We start from the raw sequence: 24,018 nt of genomic DNA, 5'->3' as shown, positions 1-24,018 counted from the left end.
TGTCACTTCTGCAGGAAGTTTGGGGGTGGGGTGGGGAGTGGAAGTTTTAGAATTCCTCTTAGAAAAAGGGGCTTTGGATAACTAGATATGAGAGTACTATAACTGTCCTTATTCTTCCTTGAAGTTTCAGGCAAAATATTATTTATTCATACTTTCAGAGCATAACTAAAACAGAGCAGGTGGTTTTTTATTGGATTTTAACATCTAAATTCTTCAGGCTTTTAATTATTTGTAATTATCCTGCCTTATTTCCCCCTTTTTCTCTCTCCACTCTAAAGTCTTTCTCACAAATTAGTTTTCCTCAGCTTTCTTTTTAATCTCCTTACCATAATTCATTTAACATAACAGTTTTTTATGAAATGGCCACATGATGCCGACACATTGGAAAATAAACAAACAACTAATTACTGGTAGTTTTTCCTGTCAGTGATGTGATGCTCAGCCTCCTGGCCACAGTGGGTGATTTCTGCTGGGGTGGAGTCCGACACTGCTTTACTAGATCCTCCTCTGCTGCTGATGTCATCAATTCTCCAATGAGAATTCTCTCCAGACTTCCATCATCAATGCCTTTCCCCAGCCACCGCCCGCATGGGAACCTAGCAGGCCAGAAATAAACTTCAGAATCTCCAATATTTTACTAGCTTGAATCAGAATTTTAAAATGGTGCCAAGGGTGAAACCCATCATTTTAGTGGGTGATCAGCCTGTGGCTGATTTTTTTCATTATGAAAAATTGCAAACACTTAGAAGACAAAAAAATAGACACCCATGTTCTTATGACTTAGTTATAACATTCTCCCATATACTTCATTTTTGTTTTTTGTTAAAAGTATTTTAAAGTAAATTACACACATCAGGACATTTTACTAATTACTTCAGTGAATCTCTAAAAAATAAAGAAATTCTCTCTGTATAGCCAAAAATTATTTTCAAATTAAAGTAACTTTTAAATATTTTCTCATACCTCATCTATATCAAAATTCTGTAGTTTCAACAAGAGTATCCTCAAACTAGATGTTAATGTGGGAATAAAGTTCCAGGGAAAAAGAGGAGAATGTTCTCAAAGAGGAGTGCTGGCTGCAATCAGGAATGTCCAAAAGAGTCTTTTGTCTTACTGACATTATTTTAAGCTTCTTTTTTTCCTTTTCTTATCAGAGTTCCAATCTTTTTCAATATTTGTGGACTAAGCGTTAGCAGTAAACACAATCAGTCTTTTTGAGAAGTATTTTGGGGGCAATTTTGTATTTGGAACAAAATAACAGAACTTTGTTGTTACATAAACAAGACAACGCAAAAAACTAAAAGTAAAATTCAAAAGGTAGTGGGAAAGCTTTAGAATGAAAATAATTCTCAAACTTTTTCTTGTCTAAAAGGTATTAAAAGAAATTTGAACTCCCAAGGACATTTACTTACCTATATGTATGTCCTGTGATTTCATTTCTGACCATGACACAATCCACTAGCCATTTGGCTAACAGTCCTGAGTTATCGTGACCAATCTGGACAGTTGTCAGCTTCCCCAGGTTCTGGCACTGTAGGGACAGGACCATAGGGTACTCAGTTCCTGATCTTTTCCTGCCACCTCTCAGCTTTAGCCGTGGTTCCAAACAATTTACAAGTGCAGAGGACTCTGCATAATGTGTTCTGTTGTGCACTAGAGAAAAATATCCAAATAGATCCCTTCTAATGAGACAGGAGACATAGGAACATTATTAAATGAGAGGGACTACACAATGTCTGAGAGTAGCTATGTAAACAGGTGCTTGAAGAACACTTGGGAAAGAACAATGATTTCCAACTGAAGAATCCAGAAACATCATTGAGTCAGTAGATCTTTTTCCTTTGAAGGATGAGAAGAATTCCAAAAAATGGGAAAGGATGCTATTTAGATTTAGTTATAGGGAGGTCAGAAAAATAATTATAGACATAAAAAATCACCAACTTTTTCTGCTTTAATAAATACTAAGGCAGAACTGACCTCAAACATCATCTAGAAGTCTCTGAAGCTACTGTTAAAAAAAAAAAAAAAGCATAGTTATCGGCATCCTTCCTGACCCTTTGTGCGTAAGTACAAAAGAAAGTGATGATAACAGAAATGGTAAAAATAAATGTCAACAAAATTCTGACTTAGAAATTCTGATCAAAGATCACAGGCCCCAGCTGACTATGTATAGCTGGGAACCTCAAAGCTATGAGTTCTCAAAGCACTTGACATCTTTGAATCACAACGATCTAGGTGATGGAGGAGGGCATCTTGAATTAGTTGTGGCAGCAGAGATAGAAAGAAGCAGGCAAATGTGAGAGTCTAGAAACAGCAATTATGGGACTTATAATGCAGTTTATGCTTGGTAATCAAAGAAAAGCCAAGGATTTTCATCTTTTATATACAGATAAGTGTGAGCCCACTGGTTAGATGGTGTCAAAATAAGCTCTTGGGCAGTGTCATGATTCTGTGTGGAAACTGCCATTCTTAGACCCCAGGAACAGAATGTCCAGTTAGTACCACTTCCCTTCTGGAAGAACAGGTGTTTGTCTCCTTTCTGCATGCCAGCATCAACCAGCATGTGGGCTCAAAAGTATGGGGCCACTTCAGCAGGTAAGACTGGAAAACTGACTATCATAGTGAGGTATTTTCACAAGATCACTTTATAAATATCACCATGTGGTCTAAAGGCCAAAGCATGAACAGCAGCTCCCACTCCCTTTGTCCAGGTTCAGGCAGGGTGAATTTACAGTTTGGAAGAGAACCACTGTGGGGAAAGCATTCACCTGAATGTTCTCTACGTGCCAGGTTCTACAACACGGGTTGGGAATTATGGAAAAGGACCTGGCAAAGCCCCAGAGTGCACCACTACAAGTAGAAATACACAGCTTAACAATTAAAACAACAATAAAAATGCAAAACAAATCCATGTGTTCAAGACAACTTTGGGTGTATATTCCCCTAAATGATCCTGCATGCTTAATTACCCTTTGTATTATCTGACTCAGGGAAAAATGAAAAACTGAAACTGGCATTGTTGTGTAGAACTATGTATGACACTTTGTGCTAAGAAAGCAATTAGCTGAACCTACTTCAAAAGTCATTTCAAGGAGGTTTTTGGGAATTTGCATTACTCCCGTGTCTCCTAGTTCTCCTGATACACAGATCCAAGGGTTCGACGTGATGATTGCGTTGCTCAGCTTTTTGATGGGAATGATCACTGACCTATATGGAATCACTGAAAGAAAAATGCTGAAATTAATACAAAATTACAGTGAAGTTCTCTTGAAGAAAACAAATACATATTCAGAATTCTGTTGGCTTTCACAGATAATTTGCTTTTTAATGATCTATCAAGATATACTTAAGCAACAGGATGAGATCATAACCTCCTCTAGTCTAGAAAGATGAGGTGTGGTTTATAAGCCACAAGTCCCAATACTTGTACTAGTTTCCATACTTATACATCATTATGTATACACGGCATTGTTGTTCAGTTGCTAAATTCTGTCCGACTCTTTGCAACCCCATGGACTGCAGCACACCAGGCTCCTCTGTCCTTCACTATTACCTGGAGTTTGCTCAAATTCTTATACATCGAGTGGGTGATAACTATCTAACCATCTCAACCTCTGTCGCCCTCTTATCCTTTTGCCCTCAATCTTTCTCAGTACCAGGGTTGTTTTCAATGAGTTGGCTATTCGCATCAGGTGGCCAAAGTATTGGAGCTTCAGCTGCAGCAACAGTCCTTTCAAGAAATATTCAGGGTTGATTCCCTTCAGGATTGACTGATTTGATCTCCATGCAGCCCAAGGGACTCTCAAGAGTCCTTCCCAGCACCACAATTAGAAAGCACCAATTCTTCAGCACTCAGCCTTCTCATGGTCCAACTCTCACACCCATAACATGGCATGCTTATCATCAGCACCACATTTTATAAACAATGTCAGGCATTAGCACCAGAATACCTGAGGACATAAACAGTGACTGTGTAGTATTTTCATTGCTGTGATGTTTTTATTCATTTTGTTCCAAGATGGAGTACAAATGAGCATGGTTACTGGCATGGTTTCATATAAAGAAGGTGGTTGGTGACTACTTGCATAGTATCTGTTTGTTGCTGATTTTCTTGGGCAATGCTTCACAACACTGCACTTCAGAACTTTCTCATCCCAGTGTTACAGTCCTATATGCAAAGCCAGTAATAAACAACAGCACCTCCATTCCAGTTGTAATATGAAGTCTATTAGCTACAACTTGGAAAGGGGGCTCTAGGGCAAGAGGTGCCTCAGGGAGAGACTCAGGATGTGGAAAGGAAATCTGTAAAATCGTTCCCTTTGAAGGCTCTTCAAAGGCAAGCCACTAGATGTCACTGGCCAAACACCATCGTTTGCTCAAATGTGGAGCCCACAGTTAGGCATTCCACATACCTCCCTTTCCTTTAAAAAATGAGGATGGCTCAAACACATTAGCATATTTTTATCCCTCAGAGCCATACTTTTTTTTAAAAAAAAGGCAGGGTAGAATCAATATTTTGGTTGGTATTCTCTTCATCCAGTCACAAGAGAACTATTAAAAAGTCCTCTTTGAAAGAACTACACGTAGGATTAAAACCAGTCACTGGACAAGGGGCTCAGATACTGCCTCACAGTAGGGGTTCATGTTTCAGTGTGCTCTTAGATGAGCAAAATGAATGGGATAAATGGCTCATTTCTCTAATTTTACATAGAGGACTTTCTTTCTGTTGGCTGAATAACCCCCCTTTCTGTCCTTTTATTTTGGCTGAAGGAAAGGAAAATGTCAGAGAAAAAGGCCATATTTTCACGGTTTAGTAATCATGAGAATCAAACGATTTTTGAAACTGAAAGCAGAAGAGGTTAGTGCAAGACGTTATTTTAGGTGCCAGAGGCTACTCATTTCTTTCACTGACAGGATTAGAAAAGATGTAGAAAAAGGCTTGTTTAGGGTCGGCAGTTCTGTTGGCTGCAAAGGGCTCACAGATACACAACAATGATTTCATAAAGCAGAAAAAGAGTAGTATTATTAAACTCAGAATATTTATTTCATGAAGTATTTCAATTCCCTAGTTGTAAGAGTTATACGGATAAAGAGAAATCTGCAGATATGGGGAGGAGCTTAGGAGTCCTAACTCCCTCTGCAATTTCTTCTCTTTCAAAATTGTATGTAACACCTTAACTTCTAATTAACTAACAGTATCTTGACAGATATTACAGGTTAGCCTAATAACCATTCTAACTCCATTTTCTTTGTTTGCCTCTACCAGAGACTTAGAAGACCAAAACCTACACAACTCTGCCCAGTGAAATACTGGTCGTATTTATTGAAATTTCTTAGAAAACTATGTTCTTCTGGCACAGATTCTGACCCCTCTTCCTTGGCACTGCTTCCTTCTTCACGCTGGAGGGTAAACTGAGAATAGCCATCTGACCATGAGGTGATTAGCACACACTGACAACTGTCACAGAGCTTGGGTCTGGGATAGCACTGCAGACTGCCTACCTCAAGACTTCTCACTGTGTAAGAGAAACAAAAGTACCCATTTGTTTAAACCATTGTTTTCTGATATTTGCAACTGAAAATAACTCCTAACTGATACAAGTAAAAATTCTCCAAAGTAGGAAAGGGGACCAATGCAACAGAATAAATGCTATAATTATCAAAAACACATCTTTAATCAGTATTTCCTCCCTCTTATTGTTGCTCAGTGGCTAAGCTGTGTCTGACTTTTTTTGATCCCCATGGACTGTAGCATGTCAGGTTTCCCTGTCCTTCACTATCTCCCAGAGTTTGCTCAAATTCATGTCCATTAGCATTCCGAATCAGTGAAGCTATTTAACCACCATATCCTCATTTTGCTCTTGATTACAATCTTTCCCAGCATCAGGGTCTTTTTCAATGAGTTGACTCTCCATCAAGTGGCCAAAGTATTGGAGCTTCAACTTCAGCATTAGTCCTTGCAGTGAATATTCAAGGCTGATTTCCTTTATATCGACTGGTATGATCTCCTTGCAGCCCAAGGAACTCTCAAGAGTCTTCTTAACATCACAGTTTGAAAGCACCAGTTCCTTGATGCTCAGCCTTCTTTATGGTCCAACTCTCACATCTATACATGACTACTGGAAAAACCATAGCTTTGAGTATACGAACCTTTGTCAGCAAAGTGATGTCTCTGTTTTTGAATACGCTGTCTAGGTTTGTCCCAGCTCTCCTTCCATGGAGCAAGCACTTTAATTTCATGGCTGTATTCACTGTCCTCAGTGAGGTGAGTTTGGAACTCAAGAAAATAAAATCTGTCACTGCTTCCACTTTTCCCCCTTCTATTTGCCATGAAGTGATGGGATTAGATTCCATAATTTTAGTTTTTTGAATGCTGAGTTTTACGCCAGCTTCTTCACTCTCCTCTTTCACCTTCACCAAGGGGCTCTTTAGATTAACTTTACTTTCTGCCATTAGAGTGGTATCATCTGCGTATCTGAGTTTGTTGATATTTCTCCTGGCAATCTTGATTCCAACTTATAATTCATCCAGTCAGGCATTAACTTCTATACAAGAAGTTATAGAAGTTAAATAAACAGGGTGACAATTTACAACCTTGTCTTACTTCTTTCCCAATTTTAAACCAGTCAGTTGTTCCATGTAAGTTTCTAATTGCTTCTTAAGCCACATACAAGTTTCTCAGGAGACAAGTAAGGTGGTATGGTATTCCCATCTCTTGAAGAATTTTCCACAGTTTGCTGTGATCCACACAAAGGCTTTAGTATAGTCAATGAAGCAGATTTTTTTTTTTTTAATTCCCTTGCTTTCTCTATGATCCAGCGGATATTGGTAATTTGATCTCTGGTTCCTCTGCCTTTTCTAAACCCAGCTTGTACATCTAGAAATTCGCAGTTCACGTACTGCTGAAGTCTGTCTAGCTTGAAGGATTTTGAGCATAGTCTTACTAGTATTCAAAATGAGTGCAATCGTATGGTAGTTTGAACATTCTTTGGCACTGCTATTCTTTGGGGTTGGAATGAAAATGGACCTTTTCCAGTCCTGTGGCTGCTACAGAATTTTTCGAATTTGCTGGCATATTGCATGCAGCACTTTCAAAGCATCATCCTTTAGGATCTGAAATAGCTCAGCTGGAATTCCGTCACCTCCACTACCTTTGTTTGTAGTCACATTTCCTAAGGCCCACTTTACACTCCAGGATATTGGGCTCTAGGTAAGTGACCACACCATCATGGTTATCTGGGTCATTGAGATCTGCAACATTCAGCAAGATTCTTAAGTCTTTCTGAATCATCAAAGTTTAATGATGTTCAGTTCAGTCACTCAGTTGTGTCCAACTCTTTGCAACCCCATGGACTGCAGCACACCAGGCTTCCCTGGCCATCACCAACTCCTGGAGCTTGCTCAAACTCATGTCCAACGGGTTGGTGATGCCATCCAACCATTTCATCCTCTGTCGTCCCCTTCTCCTCTTGCCTTCAATCTTTCCCAGCTCCAGGGACTTTTTCAGTGAGTCAGTTCTTCACAACAGGTGGCCAAAGTATTGAGTTTCAGCTTTAGCATCAGTCCTTCCAATGAATATTCAGGACTGATTTCCTTTAGGGTTGACTGGTTTGATCCCCTTGCAGTCCCAGGAACTCTCAAGAGTCTTCACCACGGTTCTAAAGCATCAGTTCTTCGGCACTCAGTTTTCTTTATAGTCCAACTTTCACATCCACACATGACTACTGGAAAAACCATAGCTTTGACTAGACAGATCTTTGTTGGCAAAGTAATATCTCTGCTTTTTAATATGCTGTCTAGGTTGGTCATAGCTTTTCTTCCAAGGAGCAAGCATCTTTTAATTTCATGGCTGTTCAGTTACATGTTTATTATTATCATATACTGATTCTTTGAATTTATGTGTTTCAGATAAGACACTACAATGTTTGTTTAATAAAACATTCCTCTTCACATCCACCCCATTTCCTACTGCAGGATGGGTTTTTTGGTAAGCAGACTCTGAGTCAGAAATTAGCATGAAGAATGCTGCTTCTGGGTTCAACATGTGAGGAAGAAAGGGTGGGCTGAGGCAGAAACTGAGCTCTGATGCTGTGAGTCCTCAGCTGATACTACAGTGAGTTCTGGGGCAGCCCAGGGATCAGGCAGGGATCCTGGCTGGCTTTAGTAGGACGGACAGCCTCAGGGAAGGTAGTTTTTTCTTTGGTGAGACATTCCCCAAATAGCCAGGGCTGTCTTCAGGAGGTGGGGCTGCTGGGGCATAACCTTTATTGCTAAATGGAGATGGGGTAGGGCAGGGAAGGTGGGGGGAGGGGTGGATGTTACAGTGTCTGTCTCACTGAACTGTGGTATGTCTCACTTTCAAAAATATAAACTCTTATTCCATTAGTCATCTGAGCAGCACTTCACTTAACATTCACTTCTCCAGACTTACTGATAGTGGTGAAGACACTGGTGAAGCAGAAATAGTCCACAGCATTGAGGGAAAGAAGATGGTAAAGAAACTGCTCTCTTTCTTCTTCACAACGGAGAAAAGCATAACGTTTATAAAGCTTCCTAGGAAAGGATAAGACAAACACAAAGTAATAGTACAGTGTATTTTTCCTTATGTCTTCCGCTAAAAAATACTTCCTCTTAGACAAACTATGAGTAGAAACTTCAATCTAGAAAGAACAGACAATTCATAAAAATGAATGTATATATGTTAATATTTTAACCTACTTAGTAATTAAAGAAACAACCTCCTGTGATTTCATTTTGTCTATCAAAGTAATAAAGATTTAAAATTATGATCAGTGCTGATGGGGGTGTATGTGGGGGGTGGCAGTGAATAACAAGAAAGTGTAATCTTCTGAAAATTTCAGAAAAGCAATTTGTTGGTAATATTTAAGTAATTAAAAAATAATTATTCTTTGACTTATTAATTTTATTTTAAGGACTCAGTCCTAAGGATATAATATGAAATGGCAAAGATTTACTCACAAATGTCCACTTGAATATTATTTGTAAAAAATAAAAATACTGAGTTGGCCAAAAAAGTTCATTCAGGTTTTTCCAGAGGATGGTACAGAAAAACCAAACAAAGTTTTTGGCTAACCCAATATATCATAATTTAAAATAAAATTTAGGACTTTCCTAGTGATACAATGGATAAGAATCCACCTGCCAATGCAGGGAACACAGCTTCAATCCCTGGGTCTGAGAAGATTTCACGTGTCACGGCGCAACTAAGCCCAGGCACCACAAGTACTGAGCCTGAGCTCTAGAGCCTGCAAGCTGCAACGAGAGAAGCAACAGCAGTGAGAAGCCCAGCCACCACAACTAGAGTAGCCCCCTGCTCATGGCAACTAGAGAAAGCTAGCATGCAGAATGAAGGCTCAGTGCAGCTAAAAACACATTTTAAAAAATTTGTTAAAAAATAAAGTTTAAGAAGAGTTTTAACAATAACAAAACTACTACTCCCCACATCTGCTATTAATAGCCTATGGTGGATTTTTTTTTTCTCATCCTATGGCTGAAGGACATTACATTCACTAAAGATAAATTTTTAAAAATATTGACTAGTTGTAATATAATCATCTGGAAAATTTAAACCACTCTGTGTTTCAGATGTTTCATTTCAAATAAGGATTTAATTTTAACTGAGTAAGAAAAAAACTACTGCTCCCTAAAACAGTAACTTTTTATTAAGCACTTACATTTAAGCATTTCTCAAGTATTTCATAGTTATTAATACATCTAATCCTCATGATCACATGAGAGTTAAGTCTATTAGCATTCTCCTTTTACAGATGAGGAAAAGTGATAAAATGAAGTTAAGGATCTTGCCTAAGGCCATTCAAATAGTGAATAGTAAAGGCAGTATTTGAACTCAGGCATTCAGATTTCAGAGACTTTATGACATATAAAATGTTATGGTATAATATTAACCTGAAAAAAGGATGAACTAAATTGCAAATACAGTATAATCTTAACTAAGAGAACATGCATAGAAGAAAGTACAGTAGAAAACATGTAAGATACTTAGTAGTTACCTTTATGTAGTAAGATTTTTAAACAATTATCATTTTCTCCTTTGTACTTTGGCCACAAAGAGCAGAAGACTTATCAGCAGGGATAAGGGGTGGGGAGTGTAGTCAGTTTTAAGAGGAGAAGGTCAGGTTCACAGGCTGTACTTCACATCATATACTCTTTATCTAATCCATTCTTTGGATATTAAGACTCATCTTAAAATGCTCCAAAGGATAATGAACTGGACAGTGATACATACAAATTTAAAAATCACAAAAAGAATTGGGTTATGGTACAATTCCAACACTCTCGTGTTTGAGGTCTCTGCTGAATCCTTTGCATGCCTTTGCTCTAGAGAACCCCAAAGCCCTTAATTTTCAAATTAATTCTACTATACGTATTATCTGGATGATGCATTTCATCCAGGTTTCTGATGGAGTAAAGGGAATCAATCAAAACAGTTAATAATTAACTAATATGCACTTGACTGGTTTACTGGCTCTACACTACTAAATGTAAGTATTGGTAAGACTCAGAGAAGCTGTTTACTATGGACCTTTTTTTTTTGCTACTTCTGGTTTTGTTGTGATGTTCACAATAGGATACAAGGTTTACATAAATTCAACCCATCTTTTGGATATTTCCCTTGTGGCTCAGCTGATAAAGCTTCCCTTGTGACTCAGCTGGTAAAGAATCTGCCTGCAATGTGGGAAACCTGGGTTCAATCCTTGCGTTGGGAAGATCTCCTGGAGAAAGGAAAGGTTACCCATTCCAGTATTCTGGCCTGGAGAATTCCATGGACTATACAGCCCACGGGGTCGCAAAGAATAGGACACAACTGAGCCATTTTCACTTTTTGGATGTTACCATCAACCTGTGGGACTACTTAGCTTTTTTTTCTGAAAAAGGTAGCACCATCTGCCTCTGGCTATGAAATCTGTACCCTCCCATATACAATCAAACAGGAAGTCATGACATCTGAAACATGTGCCTGTTAGAAAGGAAGACTGCATGTGCACAGGAGTGAACAACTCATGCTGAAGAAGGCAGCCTGTCAGTCTATGCAATTTATTTTGTAAGCACACAGGTCATAGAAACAGAAATGCCTCGAGGCCACCTCTTACTTTGTGAGCAGCTGGTTAGAGAGCAACTGCTTGAGATGCTGGGACAAGAGCTTCTTTTCTAGAGACAATCTTATCCATGCTCGAGCTCGTCCGACATCAGTCTTGATCTCACTCATGTTTTGAATATGCCTAAAGAATAGTAAAACAGCAAAGATGTAAATCCTAAGGCTAATGTTGAACTGGGAAAGAACTGAAGAATTATAGCACTTCGCACAGAAAAGTTATTTTCTACTTAGAGGAAACAATAGGCCATGCACCATTTATGCTGATTAAACTTTAAGTGTCCCATGTGAATCATGAAATTAGTCCCACATCAGAATTACCATTACCACATGACCATACAGACAATATCCTAAGATAAAGCATTTAGCACTCATTTACTCTTTCAGGTTTTATTTTGTTCTTGTTTCATGCTTGCAGATACATATAAACTGGCAATTGGTTATTAAAAAGTAGTAAAACAGGCTGAATATTCACGCTCTTACTCAAAATAATTGTTCTACAGTTTAGTTAAGTCTCTGCTACAACTTTAATTCACTGAATCATTTTTCAAATTGCCCTGACAACATCTGGAAAATATGAAATTCCATTTTCTATGGCATTAGAAGAAAAGCTGTATTATACTAATAAATTCAAAATTCTTAAAAATTTGAAAGACTTAGGATACTGTGTGCCCACAAATTGTGTGATCAACCTCCAAATGAATGTTACATATATGTATAAATTGGTATTCTGTGTTGAAGTTGATGCTATGCCCAGCAGGACTGAATTAATCTTCCTAAATGATTCCCCTCCTAGGGGGAAAGAAGGATTGAGCAGGAAGGACAAACCTAAGGGACAGGGTAATTACAGAAACAGTACAATGAGTCACTGAAAAGTCTTTGTGATTGTGACCCACCATCCTTTCCTTTGATTTTTTTTTTCTTAAGTATAGAATGACTTATCTCAGCTGTAATAAATATTGCAGACTCTTTGATGATTCCAGCATTCAGAATAAGGAATAGCCTCCTTGTAAAACACATCTCTCCCCCTGCCCAGTTTTATTGAGATATAACTGACACACAACATATAAGGTACACAACATAATGATTTGACTTATATAGATTATGAAATAATGATCACAACAGGTTTAGTGAACATCTACCATTTCTTATAGATACATTAAAGACAGTTTTTTTCCTTGTGATTAGAATTTTTACGATTTACTCTTAACAACTTTCATTTACATTGTATAGCAGTGTTGTCTTGTCATGCTGCACGACACATTACATCCCTCAGTTCAGTTCAGTCGCTCAGTCGTGTCCGACTCTTTGCGACCCCATGAATCGCAGAACGCCAGACCTCCCTGTCCATCACCAACTCCCAGAGTGCACTCAGACTCACGTCCATCGAGGCCGTGATGCCATCCAGCAATCTCATCCTATGTTGTCCCCTTCTCCTCCTGCCCCCAATCCCTCCCAATGAGTCTTTTCCAATGAGTCAACTCTTCGCATGAGGTGGCCAAAGTACTGGAGTTTCAGCTTTAGCATCACTCCTTCCAAAGAAATCCCAGGGCTGATCTCCTTCAGAATGGACTGGCTGGATCTCCTTGCAGTCCAAGGGACTCCCAAGAGTCTTCTCCAACACATTACATCCCTACTAAGTACTTAAAACTCAGAGTTTACACTTTTTGACTGCCTTCAGACGATCTCCCTCCACCCCACATTGGCCTCTGGTGATCACAAACCTGATCTCTTTTTCTATGAACTTGTTTGTTTTTGCAGTATAACTGACCCACAACACTATGTTAGTTTCTGCTACACAACAGTGATTTGATTTCTATACATTTCAAAAAGATCACTACAAGTCTAGCTGTCATCTGTCACCATACAACAGTATTACATAGTTATTGTCTATATTCCCCACACTACATTTCATACCTGTGACTAATTTATTTTGTTAACTGAAAGTTAGTACCTCAATCTTCCTCATTTATTTCTCTCCTCTCCCCAGATCCCTTTCCTCTTAGCAGCCACTTGTTTTCTGTATCTATGACTGATTATGTTTATTCATTCATTTTCTTTTTTAGATTCCACATATAAGCGACATCATGCAGGATTTCTCTTCACGTAGCATAATGTACTCTAGGTCCATCCATGTTATAATACACACATTCTTACTTCTCTCCTTCCCTCCTTCTCTCTCAATCCCTGGATGTAAAGATTTAGCCTCTCAATCCAGGGCACTGACATATGATCAAACACTGTTTTTTTATTCCTATTTGCTCGTTTAATGACAGGGGACTGAGGTGGGGCATCCTATCTGCTGCTTGGTTTCCAGTGGGGAGGACATTCAAGGGGGACATTTGAGGAAGCCAAGACATGGGGGGCGGGTGCTGGGCAGCCTGGAAGTTCCTTCCAGGGGTGACCAGGAATATCAAATGGCACTGAGGCTGGTGCAGAAGCACTGGGCCCTCCTCCTGAGTTCTGAGGAGCCTGCTGACAGCCATGGCCCACTGAGACCTACCACTGCCCCTCCCTATGGTCCTCTAACTCCAGTCATCTGGAAAGAGCCAGGACAGATGAAGAGCCACTCTTCTTTCTTCCACTGGGGCTCAGTTTTGTGGACAGAAGCTGGCTCACTGGTTGCTGGGGATGGTCACAGTGTGATTCTCCAGCGCTCGTGGTTGAAGAATGTAACTGGGCCCAAGGCAGCCATGGCACAGCGCGGCCAGAGCCTGGAGCCAGTATTGTGATGCTGATGGTTATGGTCCCAAGGTCCTCCTGAAATGGGGTCAGACAGTGGGAAGGACAGAGAGACAGGCCAAGGTGGGTTGGGGTGGGGACCAGGTGCTCAGGGCTCAGAGCGTGTGGCGTTCACCCACTTGTCGGTCCCTTTGTACTGGAAGCCCACTCTCTTCATCAGCTCATCAGTCTCTGCGGGGCCTGGGCTACCATAAATGTAGGGGATGGGCTGGGGATTCTCGCGATCGATCTGGTACAGCAGTGGGGTAAAGATGCGCCCGGCCTGCTGGAGCTCGCCACTGTGCACAAAGTGCATCTGGCTTCCACTGAAGATGTCCAGGATGAGGTGTGCTCATATGCATCAGGGAGCTTCATGTTCTTGTATCTGTTACTGTAAGTCAGGTCCAGCTCTGACTCCTCAGGGCTGAAGAACATGCCAGGCTTCTTGGTCATCACCTTGGCATACATGGCCTCCGTGGGCTGCACACGGATTACCAGTTCATTGCGTTTGCACTGCTGCTAGAAGACATCACCAGCCATGTTTAGGAACTGCAGACACACCTTGGTTTTGTGCTAATTCAGGGCTCTGCCGCAGCACAGTATGAAGGGCAGCCCGTCCCACCTCTCATTTCCCACAGAGAACATAAAAGCCGCAAAGGTGTCAGTGGTGGATCCACGGGGCACACTGGGGTCCTCTGGGTACCCTCTGGTAGCCTCACCTTCTTCAGTGGAGTTCTCCATATACTGGCTCAGGACCACATTGCTCACCTGCACCTTTGATATACATTTCAACACCTTGACCTATCATCATGGATGTCATCTGAGTTGGTGTAGGCGGGCTTCTCCATGGCCACCAGATACAGGATCTGGAGGAGGGGATTTGGCATCACCTCCCAGATGATCCTAAATTCACTGAAGTAGCTCCACCGGCCCTCAGTGCCAAATGGCTCCTTGAAGGCTCCGTGCAGGCAATGTTGTCATGGTTCCAGATGGGGCCTGAAGATCCTGTTGACAAAACCTCAGCACCATGAGGTTCTGGACCACCTCCTTGCCCAGGTAGTGGTCGATGCAGTAGATCTGGTTTTCACAAAACAGGGAGGCTGTGTAGTCAGACAGCTGGTTGGAAATATGCAGGTCCCTCCTAAAGATCTTCTCCATGATGATACGGTTCTGTCTGGCTCACACAGGTGTCATGGATCTTCTTGGTGACGGTCCTGTAGCCGCTGGGGGGCAAGGCCAGGTAGAAGAGGCATTGGCCTGCGAACCCTGGTAGAGAGCGTTCATGCCACTGTTGAGGTACTCCTAGGAAGCCACGTCATCATACTGGCTGGCCATGTAGGAGTTTGGGCAAAGAACTCCTCCAGCTTGGGCTTCTTCTCTGGAGTGGGCTCACTCTGCTTGCAGACGTTGGCTACTGTGAAGTGGGAGTGGGTGTAGCCCACAATGAATGTATCTTTTGGCAGAAGCCATCCTGGAACAGCCACCAGATGGTGGGATAGATCTTCCTCTTGAAGAGGATAGGTACATATTAAGATATATTGTCCCTGATTGATGGAAATAATCGCTTTGGTACAGCTCTTCCCGCAGTATCCCACACGCCTGAGTCAGGCTCAGAGGCACCTGCTCTGCCATGATGCTCTCTGTGCTGGGTGCCTGGCTATGAGTCACCTGTGGTCCCCAGTACTGCCCTTCCATGTCGGGGATGCCTTGTGAGTCCTCATGTGTTTGCACATGTCCCTCCCCCCACCACTTCCTCCTGAGGTTTGGTTTTCTCATGTGTCCTGGGCAAAGGGTTCCATTTCTACAGCATGGTCATGCCCCTCGATCCCAGCTGTGGGCCAGCCTTCTTCAGTGTACCCCCTACCCCTTGCTAAGGTCACCTGCTCAGGTCAAACCAGCCCTATTAGGCAGTCTCATGGTGGCTATTCCCCCAGCAGGGGCAGAGCAAGGGAGGCTCACAGCTGCAGCTTCCTGAATGGGGCAGACTCCCTGGCATCTGATCAAACACTTTTGATAAACAAAATGTAAAATAAAGCATTATCACATCACACGAGAGGCTTATAGAAGTGGCTGAAAAACATGTCAGAATGAGGAGATAAAAGAAAATTCTGTTGACATTTTCATGTTAACCAACTTCATCTCATCTCTAAGAATTTTTTTCAGAAATTATGACAGACTTAATTTATCTTTAAAGGGCTAAGACACGTGGTCACAAATGAGGAAAACTGGGGTCAGGCAAGCTCCATTTACACCCTGATTATGGTGGTGGCAGCAGGGGTGGGCACTGGACAACCCACGTGGGCACAGCCAATATGAGCCTAGGAAACAGCATTGGTTGTTCCTCAACCCTGACATTGCCCAGATGAAACAGCTGACTAAAAGCAACACTAGGAAATGCTCAGGTATTTACTACTTAAAGTTCCACAGTACTTATAAGGTCCCTCTATGAGCTCAGTGCCAGATAAGAGTTCACAGGATCCAGGAATACCACACTGTCAAAGTGTATCCACCCAAAATGAATCTACATGAAGTTTGGTAAGTACTTATGTTGTATAATCTTTCCCTAAGTATTCTTACTGCTCTAACATAGTAAAATCTACTGAAATTAGTTTTATGATGGTCTTAAACTGCAGACATAATAGCTCAAGAATGTCAAAATGGGATATAATAATTTGAAAAACAATGTATGGTTAAGGAAAATGGGCAGGACTGGAATACATAAAGTAAAACGTATTTTCTTTACGTGGCTATTAGCATTCCCCTCATAAAAATGTTTGCACTATTTTTTTTGGCAGGAGGCATGGGCATCAAGATATGAGGCCATCAGACTCTTCTCAAACCCTTTGTTTACTGGCACTAGGGAAATTTCTTTGCCTAAAAGACTGCTTCCTAATGTAATTATTTGCTTTGTTGCAGAATCTTCAAAAGCTCACAGGATATCACCTGAATTGCTCAAGCTTGCATTCAAGGCCCATGAAGCCTTGGCCTCAACATATTTTCCTATTAAAAAATTCTACTCCAAGCAGTTAACTCATAGACTCTGTTTTACTACCTGAAGTACTTACTTTTTTTGAGCTTCCTTATTTGATTCTATTCATGTTTGAAATCCCAGCTTCTTCTAGAAAGCTTTCCTTGACCTTGACAGCCTTCAATGATCTAATTTATGAAGTTCTATAGTCTAATTTGCATTTATCATGCACTGTCTGCTATTTTATCATTTTCTCCTGGTATACATATTTCTCATTTTGACAAAAGCTTCCTGAGAATGACGAGTCCAATACTTACTAGCCTTGCATCCCTGTTTGTTCCCTATAAGGCCTAATGTATATTAGAAGCTCAGAAAACTGTTGCTTTGTAAAAGTCTATATCTAATTTTATGCTTTAAAACAATTTATGCTATTAAACTTTAAATCTTTTAAAATTTTTTCTGTATAGTTATACCATTTGAATCTGTTTTTAATTGGAATAATTTTTATTATAGGTAACTACAATGACATTCATCATAATATTCTAGAAGTTATTACTTCTAAAATAGATCCTGTTAATTCACAGTAAAGTATATATAGTGTGTGGTTTAAATACCTTATTTACTTTATGTGTTTCCAACCCTGGTACAAAGCTTTCTTATTTTCATGTATTCTGTCTTACCTGATTGTCACAATATCTAGTGAGAGGGAGATCATCATTATTTCACTTCAAAGATGAGGAAACTGAGATTCGTCGAGACTAAGTGACCCACCCAAGACCTCAGAGGTAATACATATTATTCTATAGATGCCACTCATTTTCTACCAAGCATTTCTTCATGGTACTCACATTCTTGGAGAAGTTCTCCCTCTTCAGACCCAGAAGAAACAACTCCAGGTACCACCATGACTGGTGCTCCTTATCCGTCAGCTAGAACTGAATGGATAAGCAGCATCTACCTGATCTAAGCTGAGTCAATCAGATTTTCTCGCACAAACTGGAAAAACCAAGTCAGTCTTTGCTGAATGCTTAAAATAAGACAGGTGTCAAGGCCAGGGCTTGGGAGAGCATGTTCACAGTAAAGCAGAAAAGGAGGGAAAGCGGCAGAGGAGAGGAGAAGCACACACAAGTGGAGGTAAAAGCAGGGACAATTCACTTCCAGTGAGATGGACAAAGCTGTTTCCAATCCAGCAACAGTTCTTGGGCTTGGATTCTGGGAAATCCCTTGCATATCTCCCATAAAGTGAAGTGAAGTCGCTCAGTCGTGTCCGACTCTTTGCAACCCTGTGGACTGTAGCCTACCAGGCTTCTCCGTCCATGGGATTCTCCAGGCAAGAATACTGGAGTGGGTTGCCATTTCCTTCTCCAGGGGATCTTCCCGACCCAGGGATCGAATCCGGGTCTCCCGCATTGGAGGCAGACGCTTTAACCTCTGAGCCACCAAATCCTCCCATAAATCTTCCTTTTTCCTGAAGCTAGTTTGAACAGGCTTCCGTTGCCTAAAACTGAATGATTCTTGAGAGTAGAAGCAACTAAGTTTGAATCCACATTTCCCGAATCCAAAACTGGTCTTTATTTCACTGTTATCACCAGTGAAAGCCAGTAATATTTATTAGAGAAATTAAGGAATTAGCCAATTTTAGTTTAAGCCCACACTCTGTAGTCATAAAAATTCCTCAAATATTCTTTCCTAGGGTAACAAAATTAATCATGCTTATTTTAACCTTAGTGGAGAATAAAGCTGATGCTCACAAGCACATATGCAAATATTATTTATAATAAGATAAAAGTGACCATCCAGTTTACTGTCAAGTAATTTATTCCCATCTTTATAGGAAAACCAAATACTTCTAAGATATACTTAAGACATCCTGCTCATTTGTTGACATATTCAAAGTATCTATACTTAGATAACAGTACTAACAATCTCCTCAATCATGTAATATTCTACTATACCCCTCATTATTAATTACATTTTGTCATTAACAATAAAAGTTGGTTTGAATGTCTAGATGATATATGTATAGCTACTCTGGAAAGAAATTAGTAATAATGATAATGGCATAGTAATACTCCTCTTTTATATGTAGATAATCTGTATAATTATTTATTGTCCCAAGCCTTTCTCTTTGGAAGAAAAGAAATCATTCTATTATTGACAGTACAGTGATACCTAGTATCTATGAAAGTCCTGGGGAATTGTCAGAGATACTAAGATAAAGGGGATAGCCTGCAGACACATCTGTCCTGGACTCATGCCAGCTGCTGAGCAATCTGGTACCAAGACTCTTGACAACTACAGAGACTCAAAAGTCTCTAAACTGCCCATGTCTTTGCCTCAAGACAGAAATTTGGGAGACAGGAGGTACTGGTAGGGTAAGAGGCCAATAACGTGTGAACTCTGATATCTATGTAATCTAATCTTTAGAAAACAAGTTTTTTTTTTGTTGTTTATCTGTCAAAGTTTAGCATATTACTTAGGTATTTCTCTTTAAGGAAAAAGGTCCACATGAACTATCTAGATTGCAACTAGGGATTACAATGAAGATCTTGCCTAAGAACTTAGAAACAGAAATAAGCACATCCACTGAGATGTAAGTAAATATATTATGAATAAGGGGCTTCCCTGGTGGCTCAGTGGTGAGGAATCTGCCTGCTAATGAAGGAGACTAGGGTTTGATTCTTGGGTCTGGAAGATCCCCTGGAGAAGAAAATGGCAAACCACTCCAGTATTCTTGCCTGGGAAATCCACTGTAAACTTAATACTTTTTCCTCTGTAATTAATAAATTCTTGGGGAAAATACTTTTGAGACTATGCAAATATTCTTGTTTCAGCTTAGATGCACTGAGTTTTCTAATTCATTCTTCTACATTTATTAACTGGAGTGTTTCTGTAAAAAAGCTGTTCCACTGTATTCACTTATTTAACTATTTATATAGGAAAAGGCTCTTGGATATTCATTTTATTACTACTGTAAATTACTTTTTTTGCTCAAATTGTTTCAGCTTTGGCTATTTGGAGCTGTTTCAGGCTGGCTCCTCTATATCTTTATTATGTGATCCCATACTTTCTGATGGAGAAGGCAATGGCAATCCGCTCCAGTACTCTTGCCTGGAAAATCCCATGGACGGAGGAGCCTGGTAGGCTGCAGTCCATGGGGCCGCTAAGAGTGGGACGCGACTGAGTGACTTCACTTTCACTTTTCACTTTCATGCATTGGAGAAGGAAATGGCAACCCGCTCCAGTGTTCTTGCCTAGAAAATCCCAGGAATGGGGGAGCCTGGTGGGCTTCTGTCTATGGGGTCGCACAGAGTCAGACATGACTGAAGTGACTTAACAGCATACTTTCTGAGCACTTCCTTACTTTTTGGCCTTACCAAAGATGCACTTGGTTCATTCTATATTTTCCCTTCCTCAGTTCCTGGAATCAATCACTTCTCTAGATAGCCATGGTTCCTTTCACTGGAAAACGGTATCCAGAACCCAATCTGTGGGCACTAGCTGTGCTCACTATTGCTGGGGTATTACTACTTCTAGGCTCTCTCAGTGGAAAGAGCCTGGAAATGTATCAGTGACTGCCCAGAGTAGGAAGCTAGGAGAGGGGCTGATGCAAAAGCAGTAGCACAAGGGGGTGATGGAACTGTTCTGCATCACAATTGTGTTTTTATGAAAACATATACGACTACACACCAAGAATGAATTTCACTGTCTATACATTTAAGCAAAACCCCAAACAAAAATCACTAGGATGTGAAGGAAACCCCATATGGAATACAAGGTAACAAATAAACCTAACACTGTTACAAATGAATAATAAGACCACACTGAAGGGAGTGGAGAAAAAAAGAAGAAACCTAAGTTTTGGAAAACAGTATTTTGACTGGATACTGAAAGGTTAATGACAAAACTGAGCTGTGCAAACACTGTGCTTAGTTACTACCTCTGTTTCTTACAGGGGTGTGAGGCAGCAATTTCAAAACTACCTTACAGGTTGCACAAATAAGTGAATATATTGCAGATAATGAGACCCAGGTTTCTCATAGTTTGAGAAAAAAGTTACAAATAAGGGAGAAGGCTAGAATGATCCCTGTGGTACAGAACTGGAATCAGGGATATCATTATGAATTTATGGTCATAAAAATACACATACACACATACAAATAAATATAGAAACAGAAATAAATATAGATGTATATGTATGCATGAGTGCACAAACATACATTTATTTCCAGGACAATTTTGAGTGCTTTACATTTATTAACTCATTGAATATTTATACCAAAATTTTTAAGAGAAACACTATTATTTAATAGGTGAGGAAACTGGGAATATGAGCAATTGCCTTTGGCCACAGAGTCTAGTATGTGGCAGAGTTAAAACAGCAACCCTTGTGGGCTGCTTCCACAGTCTGAGCTCTCAATCAGAATGCTAGACCGCCTTTTATCAAATGAAGGGAGTTTATCAAGGCTGGACACCCCTCCTCAAACAAAACCGAAAACATAAAGGAGATAAAAGTAAATATGCAGGAAACTGGAAGGAGTAGGGTAGCCTTATGTAATGTGATCATCTCCTAATTAGGTTTTAGAAGTTTGGTCCTTGAGGTCACTGCTGCAAAGCTCTCAACAATCATCACCTTAAACTGATGGCTACTGTGAAATCAAGGCATAACACATGTGGTTTTATGTTTCCATTAAGAGAGGGGGAGTGCATTCCCCTCATACTTAGAACTATTCATCTCTTGCTGACCTCAAAAGGAATCATAAGCCACATGAGGACAACTACATTTCATCTATCAAGCAATAAGAGCACTTAAGATATAAATATGGAAATGGATTCAGAAAACAAAATCCAACATTTACTGAACTCTTAGGATAAGCCAAGAACTTCTTGAAACTTTTATAATGGACTAACTTGTTTAAGTCTCATGAGCTAGACAACTGTTTTTATCTTTATCTGAGAGAAAGAATATGGGCAAACTCTGGGAGATGGTGAGGGACAGGGGGAAGCCTGGTGTGCTGCAATCCATGGGGTCACAAAGAGTTGGACACAACTTGGCAACTGAATAGCATCAAGAGAAAGAAAAACTGAGATAAAGAGAAGTTACAAAAAGTGCCTGGGATCACACAGCTTGTGTGAAGTCAGGATGTGCCACTACAGGATTATGATGCTACTCATAAAAGTTATGCTTTTCAGTTGTAAGCCTTTGACAAATCAAATAAACATCAATAATTAAATGTTGTAACATTAAACCCATATATTTTAAAAGTTAACTAAAAAGGACCCAAAATATTCAAAAGAAAAAACCTCTGTCTTCCTCATTCACTAAATCTATTTTAGGTATGTTGATACCTTTTAAAACTAGTAATTGCATGTGATAATTTTCAGATTTGCATTTGCTTCAAAGGAAATCTACGTGACAGAGATTTTTCTGCTGAGTAACTTGCTATTATTTGCAGATTTTTTGGTTTATATCTGGGGATAATAAGAATTTAAGGATACAAAAAAGAAAAAAATAGAACAAAAGAAATTGTAAAATAATTTAGGGATATTTAAAAAACTCTTCTCAATTGCATTTTGCCTTTGGATTTAATGTCAGGAAAATCATAACAGTACAAAATTAAAATAAATGAGATTATAAAAAATGTTTTCTTCAGAATACATAGGCAAAAAATACCATAGTCACAGTTATTTGAGCAATTTATATGAAAACCATGAATATATCAAAAGTTATTACCATATGCTAGCACATATAACAAATACCTCATGTCTTGGATAAGAGAGACCCTGAGAGTTGGCAACATAACTCCTGAGTCAGATTTTCTTCTTTCTGGTCCAAGGGCAACTATGTAGAAAAATATCAGCAAAGTATTAGAAAAACAACAGTAAAGACTTAAAACAAAATCTACATGGTTCACATTCCACAAATAAGTACTTTGAAGCTATTTTGATATGAACAAATGTTAAAGATAATAGAAAAGCTCAAATTTGTTTACCCAAATATTCCTACTTTATGATTACAGTAAACTAGCTATTTTCTTCCTAGTTAATATGGGGCTTTATCTGAAAATTTTAAATGAATCATAAGAACCCACACAGCAAATAAGACAATGTGTGTACATTTTGGCCAGAGGGCCAGTCATTTTCTAAAGTTATCATTCTAATAGTTCTGAATAACTACAGGAAAGCAGTGTCTGTAAATTAACCTAAGTACGTGAATCATCTCTGGTTTCGTTAGCTACAATCATACAATTTTCCTTTCAAAAAAATGTTTAAAAAGAAAAACTTAAGAGTTTGGATTCTTTAGTCTGATAAGTTTCTACTTCAAGTTCAGAATCCAAGTAACAATATGTTTATCATACAAAGTGAGTAACCTAAATGGACAGTCAGAAGTATAATGTCTATGAGTCATTCTCTTATGAAGCCTGAAGAGCTAACATTTATGTGAGAAGGAAAGATTATTCTTTTATATAACAATGGCTAAACAATCAATTAGCGGCTAATATATTGTAGTTGGGCTTCCCTGGTAGCTCAGTGGTGCCAATGTGGGAGACTCAGAATCTTCCCTGGGTCAGGAAGATCCCCTGGAAAAGGAAATGGCAGCCCACTCCAGCATTCTTGCCTGGGGAATCCCATGGACAGAGGAGGCTGGTGGGCTGCAGTCCATGGGGTTGCAAAGAGTCAGATATGACTTAGGGACTAAACAGTAACAAAAATATTGTTGGAGTGCTCAATCTCACTGTAAGTGAGGTTCTGTGGAGTTCAGTGCCCTTTATTTCTATTTCCTTATCTGTAAAAGAAAACTAAATTGCAACATAACACTTGGCAAATACATCATAAAATGAGAATTAAGGATGAGGGTTTTCACTGTACATTAAACTTACATTTTTTCAGTTTTTAGACACATTCTACTTTCGGGGGCTAGGGTACAATATCGGAACACGTAAGTTTATATGAAGCTGGCACTGAAGGAAGACAGGGAACATTTTGGTGGATAAGGATCTGCAAGATTTTGGCACTTGATGCAAGAAGCTCAACTGATACTTGGCAGGTATAACATAAGTGAACATTGATGGAGTTGCCAGGACAAAAAGAATGTAGCCGACCAACCTAAAGGCAGTTCTTTTGAGGGCCTGCCGTATCAAATAGGTAATAAATAGGGCATCTGTCTTGGCAGTCTGTGGAGGGAGTTTTCGAT

The 24,018-nt window shown here is 39.8% G+C and overlaps 1 protein-coding gene and 1 pseudogene across 2 annotated transcripts in view; both read right to left on the bottom strand.

Annotated features, from left to right (window-relative positions):
• The window catches only part of DENND5B (DENN domain containing 5B), a 218,973-nt gene that overhangs the window by 10,588 nt on the left and 184,367 nt on the right, over positions 1–24,018 (bottom strand). For both annotated transcript variants that reach the window (XM_018048342.1, XM_018048343.1), the window contains 6 exons: positions 22,584–22,665; positions 11,133–11,261; positions 8,432–8,553; positions 3,075–3,220; positions 1,413–1,531; positions 409–596 (listed from right to left, as the gene is read on the bottom strand). In XM_018048342.1, coding sequence (XP_017903831.1) covers positions 409–596; positions 1,413–1,531; positions 3,075–3,220; positions 8,432–8,553; positions 11,133–11,261; positions 22,584–22,665 — 786 coding nt within the window. The remainder of the gene's footprint in view (positions 1–408; positions 597–1,412; positions 1,532–3,074; positions 3,221–8,431; positions 8,554–11,132; positions 11,262–22,583; positions 22,666–24,018) is intronic.
• Positions 13,813–15,725, bottom strand: LOC102177220 (annotated as a pseudogene).

This window comes from Capra hircus, chromosome 5 (genome assembly GCF_001704415.2).
Source record: "Capra hircus breed San Clemente chromosome 5, ASM170441v1, whole genome shotgun sequence".
NCBI classification, from domain to species: domain Eukaryota; kingdom Metazoa; phylum Chordata; class Mammalia; order Artiodactyla; family Bovidae; genus Capra; species Capra hircus.
Note: the sequence above shows the minus strand (reverse complement) of the source record. Positions and strands in the feature narration are given on the sequence as shown.